Below are 17,657 nucleotides of genomic sequence, written 5' to 3'. Positions count from 1 at the left end.
TCTGTAGTTGTGAACTTCCCATGATTCAGGACATTTACAAAGGCAGCTGTGAAAAAAAGGCCCAAAGGATCATTGGGGACCCGAGTCACCCCAACCACAAACTGTTCCAGCTGCTACCATCCAGGAAACGATACCGCAACATAAAAGCCAGGACCAAATTACTAAGATGAATGCTGAAAGAAAATGTCCCAGTCCTGGTCTGGGCTTCAGTAACAATCTAATTTTTATGAACTTTCTGGAGTTATTCTGTCCAATCATTACAGCTGTTTTGTACATTTAACTTAATATTATGCATTTGCAAGGTGTATTTTGAAAGGCTGATGATGTACCTCATAAAGTAACCACTGAGTGTATGTTCATGGTCTTCTGCTGCTGTAGCCCATCCACTTCAAGGTTTGACGTGTTGTGCATTCACACCAGTGTTGCAATGTGTGATTATTTGAGTTACTGTTGCCTTCCTGTCAGCTTGAACCAGTCTGACCATTCCCCTTTGACCTCTCTCATCAACAAGGCATTTTAGCCCACAGAGCTGCCACCCAATGGATGTTGTTTGGTTCTTGTACCATTCCCTGAAATCCTCAGAGACCGTGCAATGAAAATCTCAGGAGATCAGCAACTTCCGAGATACTTAATCCACTGCCTCTGGTACCAACAATCATTCCACAGTCAAAATCACTCAGATCACATTTCTTCCCCATTCTGATGTTTTGTCTGAACAACTGAACCTCTTGACCATGTCTGCATGCTTTTATGCACTGAGTTGCTGCCACATGATTGGCTGATTAGATATTTACATTAACGAGCAGGTGTATCTAAAAAAAGTGGCCACTGAGGTGTATATGGGAGAGAGAAATCTCTTTGTCATATCACAAGGGTGAATGACTTAGGGCAATCTGAGCAATGTCTACAAAATTAAGACATCTTGGGCAATCCTGGGTTCATCTAACATTATTATACATGCAGTTTTGTGCATAAGTCTTAGTCTCATATATATATATATATATATGTATGGAGCTAGGGTGCCAAGACTTTTGGACAGTTCTGTATTTGTCAATGTGGACTGGAGAGCAAGTTTGAGAATCTGGTGGGAGCAAAGGATGCTGGGAATGGTGAAGATGGAGTGCCGGGGAGGGGTGTGGGACAGGTGGCAGAGAAGAGGTGCCAGGGATTGGAGTGCAGCGTGACTGTAGACACACCCAGCCCCAAGGCACCAGGAAAGGTTACTTGATCCCACATAATTGGTCTATTGATCTTTATATAACCATATAACAATTACAGCACGGAAACAAGCCATCTCAGCCCTTCTAGTCCGTGCCGAACGCTTACTCTCACCTAGTCCCACTGGCCCACACTCAGCCCATAACCCTCCATTCCTTTCCTGTCCATATACCTATCCAATTTTACTTTAAATGACAATACCGAACCTGCCTCTACCACTTCTACTGGAAGCTCGTTCCACACAGCTATCACTCTCTGAGTAAAGAAATTCCCCCTCGTGTTACCCTTAAACTTTTGCCTCCTAACTCTCAACTCATGACTTCTTGTTTGAATCTCACCTGCACTCAATGGAAAAAGCCTATCCACGTCAACTCTATCTATCCCCCTCATAATTTTAGATACCTCTATCAAGTCCCCCCTCAACCTTCTACGCTCCAAAGAATAAAGACCGAACTTGTTCAACCTTTCCCTGTAACTTAGGTGCTGAAACCCAGGCAACGTTCTAGTAATGCTACTAGTAATTACAGAACGTCTCTCTGGTGCTTCCTGCTTCCATCCCCTTTCCCCAACCATGATTGCCCTCTCCCTGCCCCCTTCCCACTCTCAGTCCACAATAGAGACCCATATCAGAATCAAGTTTCTCATCACTCACATACGTCATGAAATCTGGGTTTTTTTGTGGTGACAGTACAGTGCATTACGTAAAATTACTACAGGAATGTTCAAAAGTCTTAGGCACCCGAGCTGTTTATATATATGTACATGTGCCTAAGATTTTAGCACAAGCCGAAACTGGGCAAATTTAGCCTACCTTTGTCACTGAGAAAATGATGGGGTCAGACTTCTGCCTGTTATACACCCAGAGGACTTGACAATGTTGTTAAAATTACATAGGATATGAAATAGATGGTCAAGTGTAACATTTCTATTTCTTTCCCGATGGGCAAAGGATTTGGTCAATGTTTCTGAGTGATAACAAACTATTTCTCACAAGATTTCATTATCCTTGTCAAAGGCAACTTTCTATTGTGGACTTACAGAAAATAGAGTTAAGCCCATTTCAAGCATAAATAAACTTCAGCATGTTAGATTTTAAAAAATATATATATTTTATTGTTTTATGTGAACAGACTTGGAAAAAACTAACAAAAAAGAACTAACGGAAGAAAATACAGCACCTCCGCAGAAACCACAACCATAACAAAATCAAATTAAATATTGAGCAGCAAAAGAGAGAGAAAAAAATAAAGGCAAAAGTAAACATACACAGCAGAGGGGCACCACACCAGAAAACCTGAGTCCTCGCCCCTTAAGAAAGTCCAGTACAGGGCCCCATATCCTTTCAAAGACGTCCCCTCTGTCCTCATTACATAGTCTCGGTCTCTCCAGATGTAAAGTGTTTGCCCGTTCTCTCAGCCGCAGATCATACGTAGGCACAGAGTCCACTTTCCACATTCGCAGGGTTAACTTCTCAGCAATCACCATTCCAAACAATACAGCCACTTTTTCATACATACTAGCTGAAGCTAAGGAGCCAGCAGGTTTTTTTTGTACCATTCTACCTTCAAGCAGGATCTGAGTTATCACAGTTGAGTGTTAATCCCAGTATGCAATTTAAATTAAGTAGAAGTCACACACTTAGGGAAGTACTTAGAGAGTGCCTTTTTTATCACTGCCAATTGTCCATCATGTTATATGTGTCCGTGAACTCAAAGTTCAGAGTAAATTTGTTATCAAAGTACATGCATGTCACCATATACAACTCTTGAGATTCATTTTCTTGCAGGCATACTCAGCAAATCTATAGAATAGTGACTGTAAACAGGATCAATGAAAGAGCAAGTAGAGCATGGAAGACAACAAATTGTGTAACTGCAAATATAAATAAATAGCAATAAATAATGAGAACGTGAGATAACAAGATAAAGAATCCTTGAAGTGAGATCATTGGTTGTGGAAGCATCCCAGTGAATGGGCAAGTGAGTGTAGTTATCCCCTTTTGTACAAAAGCCTGATGCTTGAGGGGTAGGAACTGTTCTTGAACCCAGTGGTGCGAGTCCTGAGGTTCCTGTACCTTCTACCTGATGGCAGCAGCGAGAAAAGAGCACGGCCCGGATGGTAGGGATCTCCGGTGATGGATGCTGCCTTCCTGTGGTGGTTGTTGGTAATAGCTGAGCTATAAGTTATGCAAATCGGTAGTTTTTTTTAAATTCTTGGTGTGATTTGCTAACTTACAAAATACAATGAAAGAAAATAATGTTTTTGCTAATGTTACTTTTAAAGTAGAATGGTTGAGTAATTCATCCCAGTTGGGAAGTCAAAAGAATGAATTTCAGATACAATGTGCTAATGTAACAATACAACATGTTTGGTGCTATTAACCCAAGGGCATATTTCAACAGAATCGTCTTTTCATGAATAGAAGTCTTTCAAGGATATATTCACCAATCCTGTGCTCTCAGCGCGGAGCTTTGTTTCAATAGAACTAAAGCCAGAGATTCTGCACTACAATAGAGTACTTTTTATCCATCCTTCTGTTCTTCTAAGTCATCCCACTGGAAGAATAATAGAAAATGCTGAAATTTCTCGGAAAGCCAAGCAGCTTCCGTGGAGAAAGAAACGCCCTTTCCTCAGCTCATCCACTGGGAGCATGGAATTGTTGAATTTACCCTACCGCTCACCAGGAGGGGGAAAATGACGATCATTAAAAAAAAATCTTTTATTTCCACAGTGATGTGTTCTGTAAGAAAAACAGCAACAGAATTTTGAATGAAAATGACCTAATATATTTTCCACAATTAGCGGATACACTGCAAACGATAGCAGATGAAGGGCCAGACGCTTTTTACGACGGACCTATTGCTGAGGACATTGTTCATTCTGTTAGCCAATCAGGTACAACTCTCTGAATATAAACATGTCAATTAACTGAAAGCAAATATAGAACCTGTCTCCAGTGCTTTTGTTTTAATTGTGTTTCAGTTTTAATTATATAGTAGTGAATACTTTCAGAATCTGTTATTTAATATGTTGAACTCTGGGCAAAATAAGAAATATTCAGCCGTATTTTAGCAAGTGTTTGATTCACTCTCACATAATAGACTGATCTGAACGTTATAGCCCCATGCAATTCGATGGAAGATGGCAACTAAGATTAGAAATTGAATTGGCATCAGCTGGCAAAGGGTAATTGTGAAGGGCAAAGATTCACTTATTATCAAAGTATGTATGTACTATACGTCTCTGGGATTCATCTTCTCCAGATAGCCACGGAACAAAGAAAAACCATGGCAGTCGTTCAAAGAGGCCCATCAAAACCACCCCCCCACACACACAAAAAAACAACAGCAACCCAACCATCAACCCAAAAGACCCTTCGGCCGCACCAAGAAACAACTAACAAAATGGAGCAAGTGCATTGACCTCCGATACCCCCCTCTCCCACACAAATGTACCAAAAACATCGACCACCCCCCACCTCCGCACAATAAAACTAACAAAGCACAACAAGGACATCAACCCTTCCCCTCGCAAAACAAAGCAAGAAGGAACAGGCAAAAACACAGAACATAAAAACTACAAGACTGAAGAAGTCCACAATCCATAAACTCAATAGTCCAATCCATAAACACAGCTCTCCGGTAATGTCCTCCAACATCATTGAAAGAGGGAGACACCACTTGAGGGCAGAGGTCTAGCCACTGGCCACTGATGTCTAAATGACCCTGAGTTCTTGCAATTGTGAAGGAAGCAAGGCATTGTTACTGTAACTGGTTTGGCCTGAGTAGTGGGTGCCATCGGTAAGAAGGATGCTGCCAACACCAGCACTGTAGTTGCTCCAGAAATGGAACTAGAAAACCCAGGTTGGATCTGGTGGAGACAGGCTCACTTGGAGCTTCCGTCTTGCAGATATGACATTAAACAAAGGTTCAATCAGTGTTCTCTCTGGAAGAGAAAAGATTATTAACTCATAAGACATAGGAATAGAACTAGGTCATTTGGCCCATTGGGTCTGCTCCGCCATTCCATCATGGCTGATTTATTACCCCACATAAGCTTATTCTTCTGCCTTCTCTCTGTAACCTTTGACGCCCAATGAATTAAGAACCTATCAATTTCTGCTTTATGTATACGCAATAACTTAACCTCCACAGCCACCTATGGCAATGAATTCCACAGATTCACCACTCTCTGGCTGAAGAAATTCATCCGTCTCTGTTCTAAAGGGATGTCCTTCTCTTCTGAGTCTCTGTGCCCTCTTGCGCTAGACTCTCCACCACAGGAAACATCCCCTTCATGTCCACTCTCTCCAGGCCTTGGCGGGCATGGAGCACAGTAGCCGGGGCAGTCTTCATAGCCTCAGCACCATAGAGTGAGGAGTAACCATGACGGACAGCAAGTGAAATCGGCTCTTGTCAAGAATAACTTTTCATTCTGTCGGGGCTGGTGTTTGAATGAACCCAGCGGCCGAAAAGCAAAAGGCTCCAGCGCCCTGGAGAGAGGAGTGAAGACTGCGGAGGGAACCGATCAACTGACAATGTCTCCTTGCACGCTGACAAAACGTTTGCAAGTGAATTCCCCAACTCAGAGAGCAAGCGTTTCTCGGATAGTGGTTCCGCTGTGCGAGGAGAGGATGGGGGGGGGGGGGCGCTAAACCTAAAATTTATCAGGTTTAGAAGAACGAGTGGTGATATTATTGAAATTTACACCATTCTTAATAGACATGACGTTCCATCTGGCTGAGGAGCCTAGAATCGGGAATTACTGTCTCAAAATAAAAGGTTGGACTTTTAGGATTGACATGAGGAGAAATGTCTCCACAGAGATGGTGATGAATCTTTGGAATTTTGTATCATATAAGAATGTAAATGGGACTATCTCAGGAAAACACTGACCAAGTTGGGACGAAGGGTTTGTCTCCATGCCATGTAGCTCCATGACTCTATGATTAGTCATTGTCTTCAAAATGGAGATTAATTTTTAAACATTAAGGAAATCAAGGGAAATGGCACTGAGAGAAAGAGAGAAGAGATGAATGGTGGAGCAGATTGAAGTGCCTGTTCCTAATTATGTTGGCGTGTGATATGTTGGGGGGAGGGGGAAATTGGTGAAAATGTTCTACCCAGTATCACGGTAAATCCAGCTGTCTTACTCACTCGCACTTGCTAATGGATGAGATGAGTGCCATTATCTTTATTGTGTCCCTTCCATTCAAATACCCACTACCAGCCCCAGATAGTGGTGCCAACTGCATGCCACTCGCGTACATTCTCACCTGGTTAGGTGGGGTTTGTGGAGAAGAAGAGCGGAGTAGGAAAGGTGCTTGGAAGTTGCTACAAGGAGGATGAGGGGTGACCTGATTGAGGTGTACAAGATGATGAGAGGCATGGATCATGTGGACAGTCAGAGGCTTTTTCCCAGGGCTGAAATGGTTAACACAAGGGGTACAGTTTTAAGGTGCTTGGAAGTAGGTACAGAGGTGGTATCAGGGGTGAGTTTTTTACTCAGAAAGTGGTGTGTGTGTGTGGAATGCACTGCCGGCGATGGTGGTGGAGGCGGATACAATAGGGTCTTTTAAGAGACTCTTGGATAGGTATATGGAGCTTAGAAAAATAGAAGGCTATGCAGTAAGGAAATTCTAGGCAGTTTCTAGAGTAGGTTACGTGGTCAACACAGCATTGTCGGCTGATGGGCCTGTAAAGTGCTATAGATTTCTATGTTTCTCTGAAACTCTTGAATCAGAGTTGGAAAACATTAGAGATGTAGCAAGTTTTAAATAAACGCAAGGCCGGTGGTGTAGTGGTATCAGCACTGGACTTAGAGACAAGTGGTCCTGGCTTCGAATCCAGCCGGCCCTTTGCTCGTTTCTATCCGTGCTGGGTTGAACGTCGAGCTAGCAACTCAGCCTCGTATATGAAAAAAACAGACAAGTGCTAAGGAAATGGCTGCCTGATGTGCCACGAGGTGCAAGAAGAAACAAGTAACAAAGTGTGCAAAAGAGGAAAGAACTAAAGCAAAGTGTGTATGGCTGGAGGCATTAAGTAATAGCAATAGTGACCGTGCAATGAACAAGCAGGGATAATGGGGTAAATAAAGAAAGCAACATATAACCATATAACAATTACAGCATGGAAACAGGCCATCTCAGCCCTTCTGGTCCGTGCCGAACACTTATTCTCACCTAGTCCCACTGGCCCGCACTCAGCCCATAACCCTCCATTCCTTTCCTATCCTTATACCTATCCAATTTTACTCTAAATGACAATACCGAACCTGCCTCTACCACTTCTACTGGAAGCTCATTCCACACAGCTACCACTCTCTGAGTAAAGAAATTCCCCCTCGGGTTACCCTTAAACTTTTTCCCCCTAACTCTCAACATGTCCTCTTGTCTGAATCTCCCCTACTCTCAATGGAAAAAGCCTATCCACATCAACTCTATCTATCCCCCTCATAATTTTAAATACCTCTATCAAGTCCCCCCTCAACCTTCTATGCTCCAAAGAAGAAAGACCTAACTTGTTCAACCTTTCTCTGTAACTTAGGTGCTGAAATCCAGGTAACATTCTGGTAAATCTTCTCTGTACTCTCTCTATTTTGTTGACATCTTTCCTATAATTCGGTGACCAGAACTGTACACAATACTCCAAATTTTGCCTCACCAATGCAAAGTACAATTTTAACATTACACCCCAACTCCTATACTCAATGCTCTGATTTATAAAGGCCAGCATACCAAAAGATTCCTTCACCACCCTATCCACATGAGATTCCACCTTCAGGGAACTATGCACCATTATCCCTAGATCACTCCGTTCTACTGCATTCTTCAATGCCCTACCATTTACCATGTATGTCCTATTTGGATTATTCCTACCAAAATGTAGCACCTCACACTTATCAGCATTAAACTCCATCTGCCATCATTCAGCCCACTCTTCTAACTGGCCTAGATCTCTCTGCAAGCTTTGAAAACCTACTTCTTTATCCACAACGCCACCTACCTAAGAACATGGTCCTGAGGAATGTAAAAGTGAGAGAGGAGAATCATTATCAGCAAAAGTAGAAGCCAAAGACCATTGTTCTACACAGAAAGAGGCCTTTCAGCCTATTCAATGTATGCCAGCTCCCTAGTTTATTTTAATATCAGAGAATATATACAGTATACAACCTGAAATTCTTATTCTTCATAGACATCCACAAAAAAGAGGATAAACCCCAAAGAATAAATGACAGAAAAACATTAGAACCCCCAAAAAAACCCTCCTTAGAGGCATAGAGGGCATGTTCTATCATAAGAAGATGGACAAACATGTGTTGTTTCCTCTGGAGCGGCAGAGGCGGGGGGGAGATCCGATAGAGGCTTGCGAGATTATGAGAGTCATAGATAGAGTGGGCAGAGAGTATCTTCTCCCCAGGGAAAAAATGGCTGATACCAGACGGCATGCATTGAAGGTGAGAGTGGGTAGGTTCAAGGGGGATGTGAGGGGCAAGTTTTTACTCAAAGACTGGTGGATGCCGGGAATGCGATGCCTGGTGTGGTACATTAGAGTCGTTTAAGGGACATTTAGATAAGCACACGAATATGAGGAAGATGGAGGGATATTGTCATTGTGTAAGAAGAAAGGATTAGTTTTGGGGTGTTTTTTAAATTTACTTTTCAGCTAGTTTGGCGCAAGATTGTAGGCTAAAGAGCCCTTTCCCGTGTTGTACTGTTCTATGTAGAAAGAGCAGATATAGCTCAGCATCTCAGAGGTGGCACCTCCCATGTTGATGTGTACCTTTTATGAAGGGATTGTTCAATTAAGTTGCTTTTTTGGTAAAGAATTCCACCCCCCCCCCCCACCCATCCCACTGTGACTGGATTGGTCAGTTGTGCCTGTGTTTCTCTCTAGGTGGTCTGATTTCCCGAAAGGACCTAAAGCAGTACCAGGCGAGAGAGGAGACGCCAATAAGTGTGATGTTGGGTGACTACACCTTGTACGTTCCTGGTGCTCCATCAGGCGGACCCGTCCTCGCCCTCATTCTGAAAATCCTCGAAGGTAATATTTTACCTCCAGGTTCATGTGTTCAACATCGTTTGTGAATCTCTGAAGGTCTTCCAGCCTTCAGGAGAGGGAGTATTCATTTGCTCCAACATGATCAGATCCCATTAGCTCTCCTGGTAAGTTCTCTGTGATCTTTGGCAACACATGGAAATGCAGGGACCTGTATGCTGCTGTATGCTGTCACTGACGGAATCAGAATCAGATTCAGGTTCAGTATTATAATAATAGGCATCCGTTAGTCTCATGAGACCATGGATCTGCGCCTTGGAAGGTTTCCAGGGCGCAGGCCTGGGCACGGTTGTATGGGAGACCGGCAGTTGCCCAAGCTTCAAGCCTTCCCCTCTCCACGCCACCGATGTTGTCCAAGGGAAGGGCACTGGGACCCAAGCAGCTTGGCACCGGTGTCGACACAGAGCAATGTGTTGTTAAGTGCTTTGCTCAAGGACACAACACGCTGTCTCAGCTGAGGCTCGAACCAGTGACCTTCAGATCACTAGACCGATGCCTTATCCACTAGGCCAGCACTGATCACCAGCATATGTTATGAAAATTGTTGTCTTTGCAGCAGCAGTACAATGCAATGCAAAATAACAGGCAAAGAGCCGTGAATTACAGTAAATATCTATATCTAAAATAGCCAAATTAAAAAAGTAATGCAGAAATAGATTCAGAAGTCCATTCAGAAATTGGACAGCAGAGAGAAAGAAGCTTTTCCTGAATCACTGAGTGCCTTTAGGCCTCCTTCCTGAGGCTCAGAAAAAGCAACACAATGCACTTTTAACGTCATAAACCAGCGAGTTGTTTGTTATGCCTCCCATCTCGCTGTGAAATGGGGACACCTCTTTTTCCCTTATTAGGGAGAGAGAGGGAGCCTGTGGTGTGTCGAATACCGGGTGAACGAGTAGTCTTTGGGGTACTGCAAGTCTGTGTCTTTATTGATGCTTTGCTGCACGCTCGAGTTATTAGTGGGGGTGGCCGCTGATGCTTTTTTGCTGGTGGGGAGGGAGGGGGTTTGTTGCTTTGCTGCTGCTTTAACATGGGAGGGGGGAGCCGGGGTGGGGGGGGCTTTGGATTTCTAACATTTAACTGACATTTATTCTTTCGGGCACTCCTCTATTTTCATGGATGTTTGCAAAGAAAAAGAATTTCAGGATGTATATTGTATACAGTTCTCTGACGTTAAATGTGCCTGCTGAAACCCTTGATGGTAACAACGAGAACAAGACATGACCTGGGTGATGGGGGTCCTTAATGATGGATGCCACTTTTTAGCCCTAATTGATTGTCTAACCCGAAAACTCACCTCCGGAACCTCACAACTGAAGATAGAATCAGGGATCAGTTTAAATCAGCCGGGGTTGCCTCACTGTACGGCAGGGTTTTAACCTGCAGCATTGAGAGTAGAGACACTGCTGTTTATATTATATATCTTTTGTCTGAACACAGAGTCCCAGCAGAGTAGCCCAGCACTGGTGGATAGTATCGAAAATGTCTCGCTTTGCCCTGACTGAACACAGTGAATGATTAATTTGAAACGGCTGCATTTAAATGAGGCTCAGGGGTTAAAATAGGCCACACCACTTTTAGGGGAACATGGCACTCTGAATTGAGTTCAAAATCCTTTCTGGATAAAAATGGAATCAAAGTCTTATGTTCATTAACACTGGTTAGACCAGTTGTTCTCCGTGTTAATTGGAAATTATTACATCCCAGTCACTTAACAGGAATCTGGAGATATGGCAGAGAAAACTCACAGAGGCTTCCAATTACCAAGGACGTCAACACAGAAACAACACACTCAGAGTGTTCCTTTGTTCACATTGTGTGGTTAATGTTCGAATCAGAGCTACAACCTTGGAGCTTTAACTATTGAGGGACTCTGGAAGCACTGTTCACCTTCGTTAGGTTACTCTATGGCTTAAAATGAAGGCTCAGGGGTAAACACAATCATCAGATGGATGTTTTTGAATAACTAGCTCATTTTCGGAGCAAGAGTGAGAGACCCGTGTGGAAGGGGTATCTGTATTTTTCACGGTACACAATCGACAAGTGCCATGGAACACCGTATACTGAGTTGAAATTCTGTGAACGCTAGAAGACAAACGTGGCAGTCTCTCTGCCCGCGGGAAGGTCTCAGAGTTGGCAGATTCCTCTGGCTTTTGTTTGATTAGATTATTAGGATGAATAAACCTGCAATTCTTCTTTTGAATAGTAAACGGTTCAGAAGAGTAACTTGAGATTCTAAATTCGAAGGGTAGTTATTTCCCCCCCACAGTCCAAACACGTACCGTGCTGGCAGGTTAATTGGTCATTGTTGATTGTGCCGTGATTAGGCTAGGATTAAATCAGGGGTTGCCAGGCCGTGTGGCTTGAAGAGTATCTCAATAAATTGTCCAATTTCATTGACTTTTAATCAAAGGTATTTTTTTCACCTACTGCTGTCGTACTTCATATGGACTCTACCCGAAGCTCTGTCGCAGCCATTCTAATTGCCCACTCACGCTGGCTGCTATCTTCTGGTTAACTTCCTTGGTCCCTGCACCAGCACGGAAGCAGACTACGCATTTTCAGTGAATGAATGAAGGAAGTGTTTACCATTTTCCACAACTCTGGTGCTTAGAAAATAAAGGCAGGATGCTTGCATAATTTTGTACATAGAACACAGAACAGTGTAGGAACAGGCCATTCAGCCCACAATGCTGTGCTGTACCAGCTAAAAAGTAAATCAAAGACACCCCAACACTAATCCCTCCTACCTACACCATGTCCAGATCCCTCCATCTTCCTTACATCCAATCATCTCTCAAGAGCCTCCAATGAATTTGCCTCTACCACCAGACCAGGCAGTGTATTCCAGGCATCCTCCACTCCCAGAGTTCAAATCCCCCTTGAACCTACCCCCTCTCACCTTCAATGCATGCCTTCTGGTATTAGGCATTTCTATGCTGGGAAACAGATACCCTCTGTCCACTCTATCTATGCCTCTCATAATCTTCCTTCGGATTTCCCCTCAGCCTCCGGCACTCCAGAGAAAGCAACCCATGTTTGTCCAGCCTCACACCAGGCAGCATCCTGGTAAACCTCTTCCCTCTCCAGAGCCTCCACGTCCTTCCTATCGCAGGGCGACCAGAACTTGTGTTGTAAAAGATAAATGGGGGGAGAGATCATGCTGACAGGACCAATCTACATTTAGAAAGACAAGGATTGATCGGGGAGTGACGACATGGCCTTTTGGTGGGAGATCCTGACTAAGTAACTTGATTCGGTTTTTCAAGGATGTAACTAGAAATATTTGCAGGTTTATAAAACATTGGTGAGCACTCCTCGGGAATACTGCAAGCAGTTTTGGTTTGCCCGAGTAGAGAAAAGAAATTATTGCACTGGTGTGGGTGCAGAGGAGATTCACCAGGATATTGCCTGGGATGGAGGGTCTCAGTGAAGAGGTGAGGCTGGATACTCTGGGCTTGTTTTTGTCATAATGCAGAAGACGAAGGGGAGACCAGATGGAGGTGTGCAAAATAATTAGGCCATCGATAGGGTAGATGTTACCCACAACCAGAGGACAAAAGCATAACATAAAGAGTAAGAGGTTGAGCAGGGATAGAAAGAAGTTGATTACGGATATAGGGAGTAAGAGGTAGAGAGGGGATATAGAAGAATTATTTTCCACACACAGTGTTTGAAATTTAGAATGTACTGTTTGAAAATGGGTGGCATCAGGGTGGAGATGTAAGGGGGTGTAAGGTGCTTCTTTCTTCTGTTAGCCTGCAGGTGACCCTTGGGCAAGGTGTAGCACTTGCCTAGCCCCCACCCAAAGCCATGGGAACAGGAGGTGGATGGTCGTACGAGCAGCCGGTGCATCTCTCAAGTCCTGGTTATGCGACCACTGATGCCAGGCAGACAATCTCTGTGAAGAGTTTTGTTAATGGCTGGGGTGTTACCCGTCTTGTAAAGACACTGCCCAGAAGAAGGCGATGGCAAACCACTCCTGTGGGGAAAAATTTGCCAAGAACAATCACGGTCACGGAAAGTCCATGATCATCCACGTCATACAACACGGCACATAATGACCGAACTGTCCGAAAGGATGGTGGTGGCAGAAACACAGCATTATATAAAAAAGTTACGCAGACAAACATTTGAATTACCAAGGCATAGAAGGTTATGGTGTTGATTAACATTATTGATTGGTGCTTGATGGTTAGCTCTGACAGAGTGTGGCAAGGAGCCGGGTTTTGTGCCCAATGACTTCATACAAAAAGATTAAAATGAAACACGGAACAACTATGAGATGTGTCTCCTGTGTTTGAATTTGTCCAAAACTTGGGATTCATGACAGAAAACTTAGTGTTTGTTGCTTTTTTTAATCGACGGCCCCTTGAAAAGGCAGTGCCCAGTTACCCTGTGGAATAATTACCCTATGGGGGGGGTGAAGACACTTCCTCAACGCTGTCATGTTGTGAGTTCCAGGAAGAATAGTCAAGACGCCATGGCGTGTGGGTGAGGTCAGACTGTCATTTGCAAAAGTGTTCCCTTACATCTCCGATTCTGGTTTACTTAGAGAAATGTCGCAGTAACAAACAGTTCTGCCCCAGTGAGCCCAAGCCCAAGCCAACCCAATTACACCCACGTGACCAATTAACCCGTATATCGTTGGAATGCGCAAGGAAACTGGAGTAGCCGGAGGAAACCCACGTGCTCATGGGAAGAACATATAGATTCCTTACAGAGAGCGGCTGAATTGAACCCAGGTCGCTGGTTTAAGATGGCACCGGTGGGTCTCGGCGGCTTCTGGCTTGTGGCCAAATTGGAAAGGTCGAATTGAGGTGGCGGCTTCCTAGAGGCTGAATTGAGGTGGCGGTGTCCAGCCCCGGAGCATATGGAAGAGACTGAACCCAATGTTTGGACAGTGATGTAGGAGCCGGGCCAGATTGGAAAGGTCAGGGTGCAAGGGCTGAGCCGAGAGACGAGCTGGTTCGTCTCGCTGCTCCACAATGTTGACTCGGCTCTGCGCTGAACTGAGCGTCTGTGGACTTCAGTTCTGAACGCTATTTAGTCGCTTTTATTCGCATGATTTGCTTTATTTCTCTGCACATTGGGTGTCTGACTTTTTTAACGGGTTCTTTTGGGTTTCTTTGTTTTGTGGCTGCCTGTAAGGAGAGGAATCTCAAGGTTGTGTAATGTATGGTTGGTGTCCATCTGTCTCGAAGGACAATGGGTGATGATCAACATCACTAGCCTGGGTGGAAGGTATGGGGATCCTGAGATGCCCAGTCATCAAGATCCCGCTCTCTACCTCACCAGTGTGGTCCAAAGGAAAGCTTATGAAGCGATATGTCTGGCACCAGCTTGGCTGCAGGAGCTGCCGGAAGGATGTTCAGTGACGTCCAGCTGCCTGAGGGGCTCCAGACCGGATTTGCTGTCTGGGTTTACTCCCGTAGCCTTCGTCTCTCCCGAGGCTGCCCACAAGGCGGTGGGGCTGTTTACCCACAGCTGGGGATCTGGTTCACGAGCACCAGGCCATGTCCACACGAGTGCAGGGGCCAGACCTCCTCCCCACCCTCTGTAATCCAACCTGATTCTGAAAGGAGTTCAGTTTCCATGTGTCGCCAGCGAGGAGGGACTACATGAGGCTTGCTGTAGGAGAGGCTGTGCACTGGCAGAGAGAGAATCACACACTCATCTGTCCTTCTCACAAGACTGCTAGCCAGCAGTGGAACCTGAAAGTGAGAACAACAGGCACTACCCACTACACTACCACACTAGACATCTCATAACAACAATTTTGATGTGTGCTTTGTATATAAAGTACGTCCTTTAATAATAAATGTACTTTGACCTCTGAACTTTTGTGCTATAATAACATGGCAACCCCTGAACTCCTGTTGTTCTTCAGGTTCATGGAGGTCACAGGTCTGGGAGTAGATTCCTTTTTGATCTGCTGTATGCTTGTTTGCATGATTTCATTCATTACTTTTGTGAAGCTCTGATCTGGCATTAATTGACCAATTTTTACATCCAGTTTTTACTTTCATAATCTATTTTTAGGATACCAATTTTCCAGAGAGAGTATATCGTCTCTGGAAAAGAAAGTCTTAACATACCATAGAATAATGGAAGCTTTCAAATTTGCGTTTGCTGAGAGAAGCAAGTTGGAGTATCCGAGCTCCAGTGACCACAAAGAGGTAGGAAGAAAGAATTGTCTGTGTGCGCTTGCTGTTCAGTGTCAGTTTTCCATGTGTAACTTCCTATGGCCTTGTTTAGAATGGAAGCTGTGTGTGGAAGCGTGACCTGGGTCATGAAACTTGCTTTTTCTCTCTTAACCAGTCTCTTGAGATTGCACCTTGGTTCCGCATTGGTGAAGACGAGCCTGGGTGGGACAGCAGGTGACTGATGAGGTGGATGAGTGGGCCGTGTGCGTGAGGTGGTTTACATTGGGCCTTGGTGCGCCGAAAATCTGCAGATGCTGGAAATCCAAAGAAAAACACACACACACACACACACACACACACACATACACACACACACACACACACACACACTCACACACACTCACTCACACACACGCACACACACACACACACACGCACACACACACACGCACACACACACACGCACACACACACACACGCACACACACACACGCACACACACACACGCACACACACACACACACTCACACACACACACACACACACACACACACACACACACACACTTCTTTGGTTGTCCATCGGAATCTGGTGATAACGTCCACTCCTTTAACGGTGAGATCTTTGATGACTATACAGTCCTATCCTCGACCCACGAGCTCTATTGCAGGTGGAACATGTATACGTGGTCGTTGTGGTGGTAGTGATGGCAACCATGGCTGTATTTCTCCTGGCTCTCTTCTGCTGTCTGCTGGTTGTTCTTTCCATCTCCAGAATACAAACCCGGTCCCTACACAGCTGTCGCCAAGTGTTACGGTCGGCAGCAACATCCTCCAGGTCCTCGGGTCCGATCTTGCACTTCCTTAAAGCATTCTTCATCTGATCCTTGTAGAGCTTCTTCAGCCCTCCAGCTGAGCGTCAACCATGATGTAGCTGGCCGTATAACACTCTGCGGGGTAGCCGACAAGGGGGCATCCTTATCATGTGCCCCAGTCACTGCAACTGACGCTGGGTGATCATGGCCTCAATACTTCTGCAGTTGGTCTTTACAAGTATTTCAGTGTGAGACTCCCGCTCACGCCAGGTAATTCCCAAGATGCACTGAAGGCAGCTTATGTGGAAGCACTCCAAGGACTTGATGTGGCGGCTGTAGGTTACCCAAGCTTCACAGCCATAAAGGAGGGTGGTGATACAGACCGCTTGGTATACAGTGACCTTTGTGGAGGGACGAAGGCTCCTGTTCTGAAAGACTCTACGCCGAAGTCTCCCAAAGGCAGCTGATGCCTGTTTAATGCGGCTCTGGATGTCATTGTCAATGCCACTATCCTCAGAGAGAATGCTCCCCAGATATTTGAAAGATGGCATGCGCGCACACACACACACACACACAAACACTCACACACACACACACTCAAACACTCACACACACACACACACACACACACACACACACACACATACTGCTGGAGGAACTCAGCAAGTCAGGCAGCATCTATGGGAAAGAGTAAACAATTTCGGGCTGGGACCCTTTCATCGGGACTGGAAAGGAAGAGGAAAAGTCAGGGTAAGAAGATGTGGGAAGAGGAGAAAGAAGTACAAGGTGGCAGGTGATAGGTGGAACTGGGAGAGGGGGAGGGGGTGAAGTAAAGAGCTGGGAATTTGATTGGTGAAAGAGATAAAGGGCTGGAGAAGGGGGAAATCTGATAGGAAAGGACAGCAGACCATAGAAGAGAGAGGAACACCGGAGGGAGGTGATAGGAGTACTTGAGATTCTCACTTCTCTTTTTTTCATTCTGAGAGATCATCACACCACCTCCTCAAATTTACTCATCTTAATTCCTTACTCTTTGCTGAAGAGCAGTCCTAATGCTTTGACCAACTTTTATTTCTGAACTTTCTATAAGTTCTATAAGTATTTTTCTCAAATATCATCCAACTCAATATGAATGACGGCATTTCACTACCTGTTTGTGTAACAGCTTTACACTGGCTGTATATTTCATTCAAAGCTTGTTACTAGATTGAAGTTCTGATATTTTTTCTCCCTAGCTTTGTTCTTAGGAGCTCCAGTCCTTGTTACCATGCAGATGCGCATATTGGAATCCACCTTCCATCCTGTTGTAGAGATAAATAGTCACCGTGTTTAATAGTTTTAGAAGATTAACTATTGCCCATCACAGTTCACTCACTGTGTAATTGCTTCATTGGTTATAGAAAATGAAAACACAGAACGCTGGAA

At 44.6% G+C, this 17,657-nt stretch overlaps 1 protein-coding gene across 7 annotated transcripts in view; it reads left to right on the top strand.

Moving 5' to 3' along the window:
* LOC132380489 (glutathione hydrolase 1 proenzyme-like) overlaps positions 1-17,657 on the top strand; it is a 138,746-nt gene that overhangs the window by 92,988 nt on the left and 28,101 nt on the right. For 6 of the 7 annotated variants that reach the window (XM_059949336.1, XM_059949335.1, XM_059949334.1 and 3 more), the window contains 3 exons: positions 3,950-4,113; positions 9,114-9,260; positions 15,315-15,451. In XM_059949336.1, the coding sequence (XP_059805319.1) occupies positions 3,950-4,113; positions 9,114-9,260; positions 15,315-15,451 (448 nt within the window). The remainder of the gene's footprint in view (positions 1-3,949; positions 4,114-9,113; positions 9,261-15,314; positions 15,452-17,657) is intronic. The other variant, XM_059949340.1, reaches the window with a different exon arrangement.

This window comes from Hypanus sabinus, chromosome 24 (assembly GCF_030144855.1).
Source record: "Hypanus sabinus isolate sHypSab1 chromosome 24, sHypSab1.hap1, whole genome shotgun sequence".
Classification (NCBI taxonomy): Eukaryota; Metazoa; Chordata; class Chondrichthyes; order Myliobatiformes; family Dasyatidae; genus Hypanus; species Hypanus sabinus.
The sequence above is the reverse complement of the archived record's forward strand: the minus strand, read 5'-3'. Positions and strand labels throughout refer to the sequence as shown.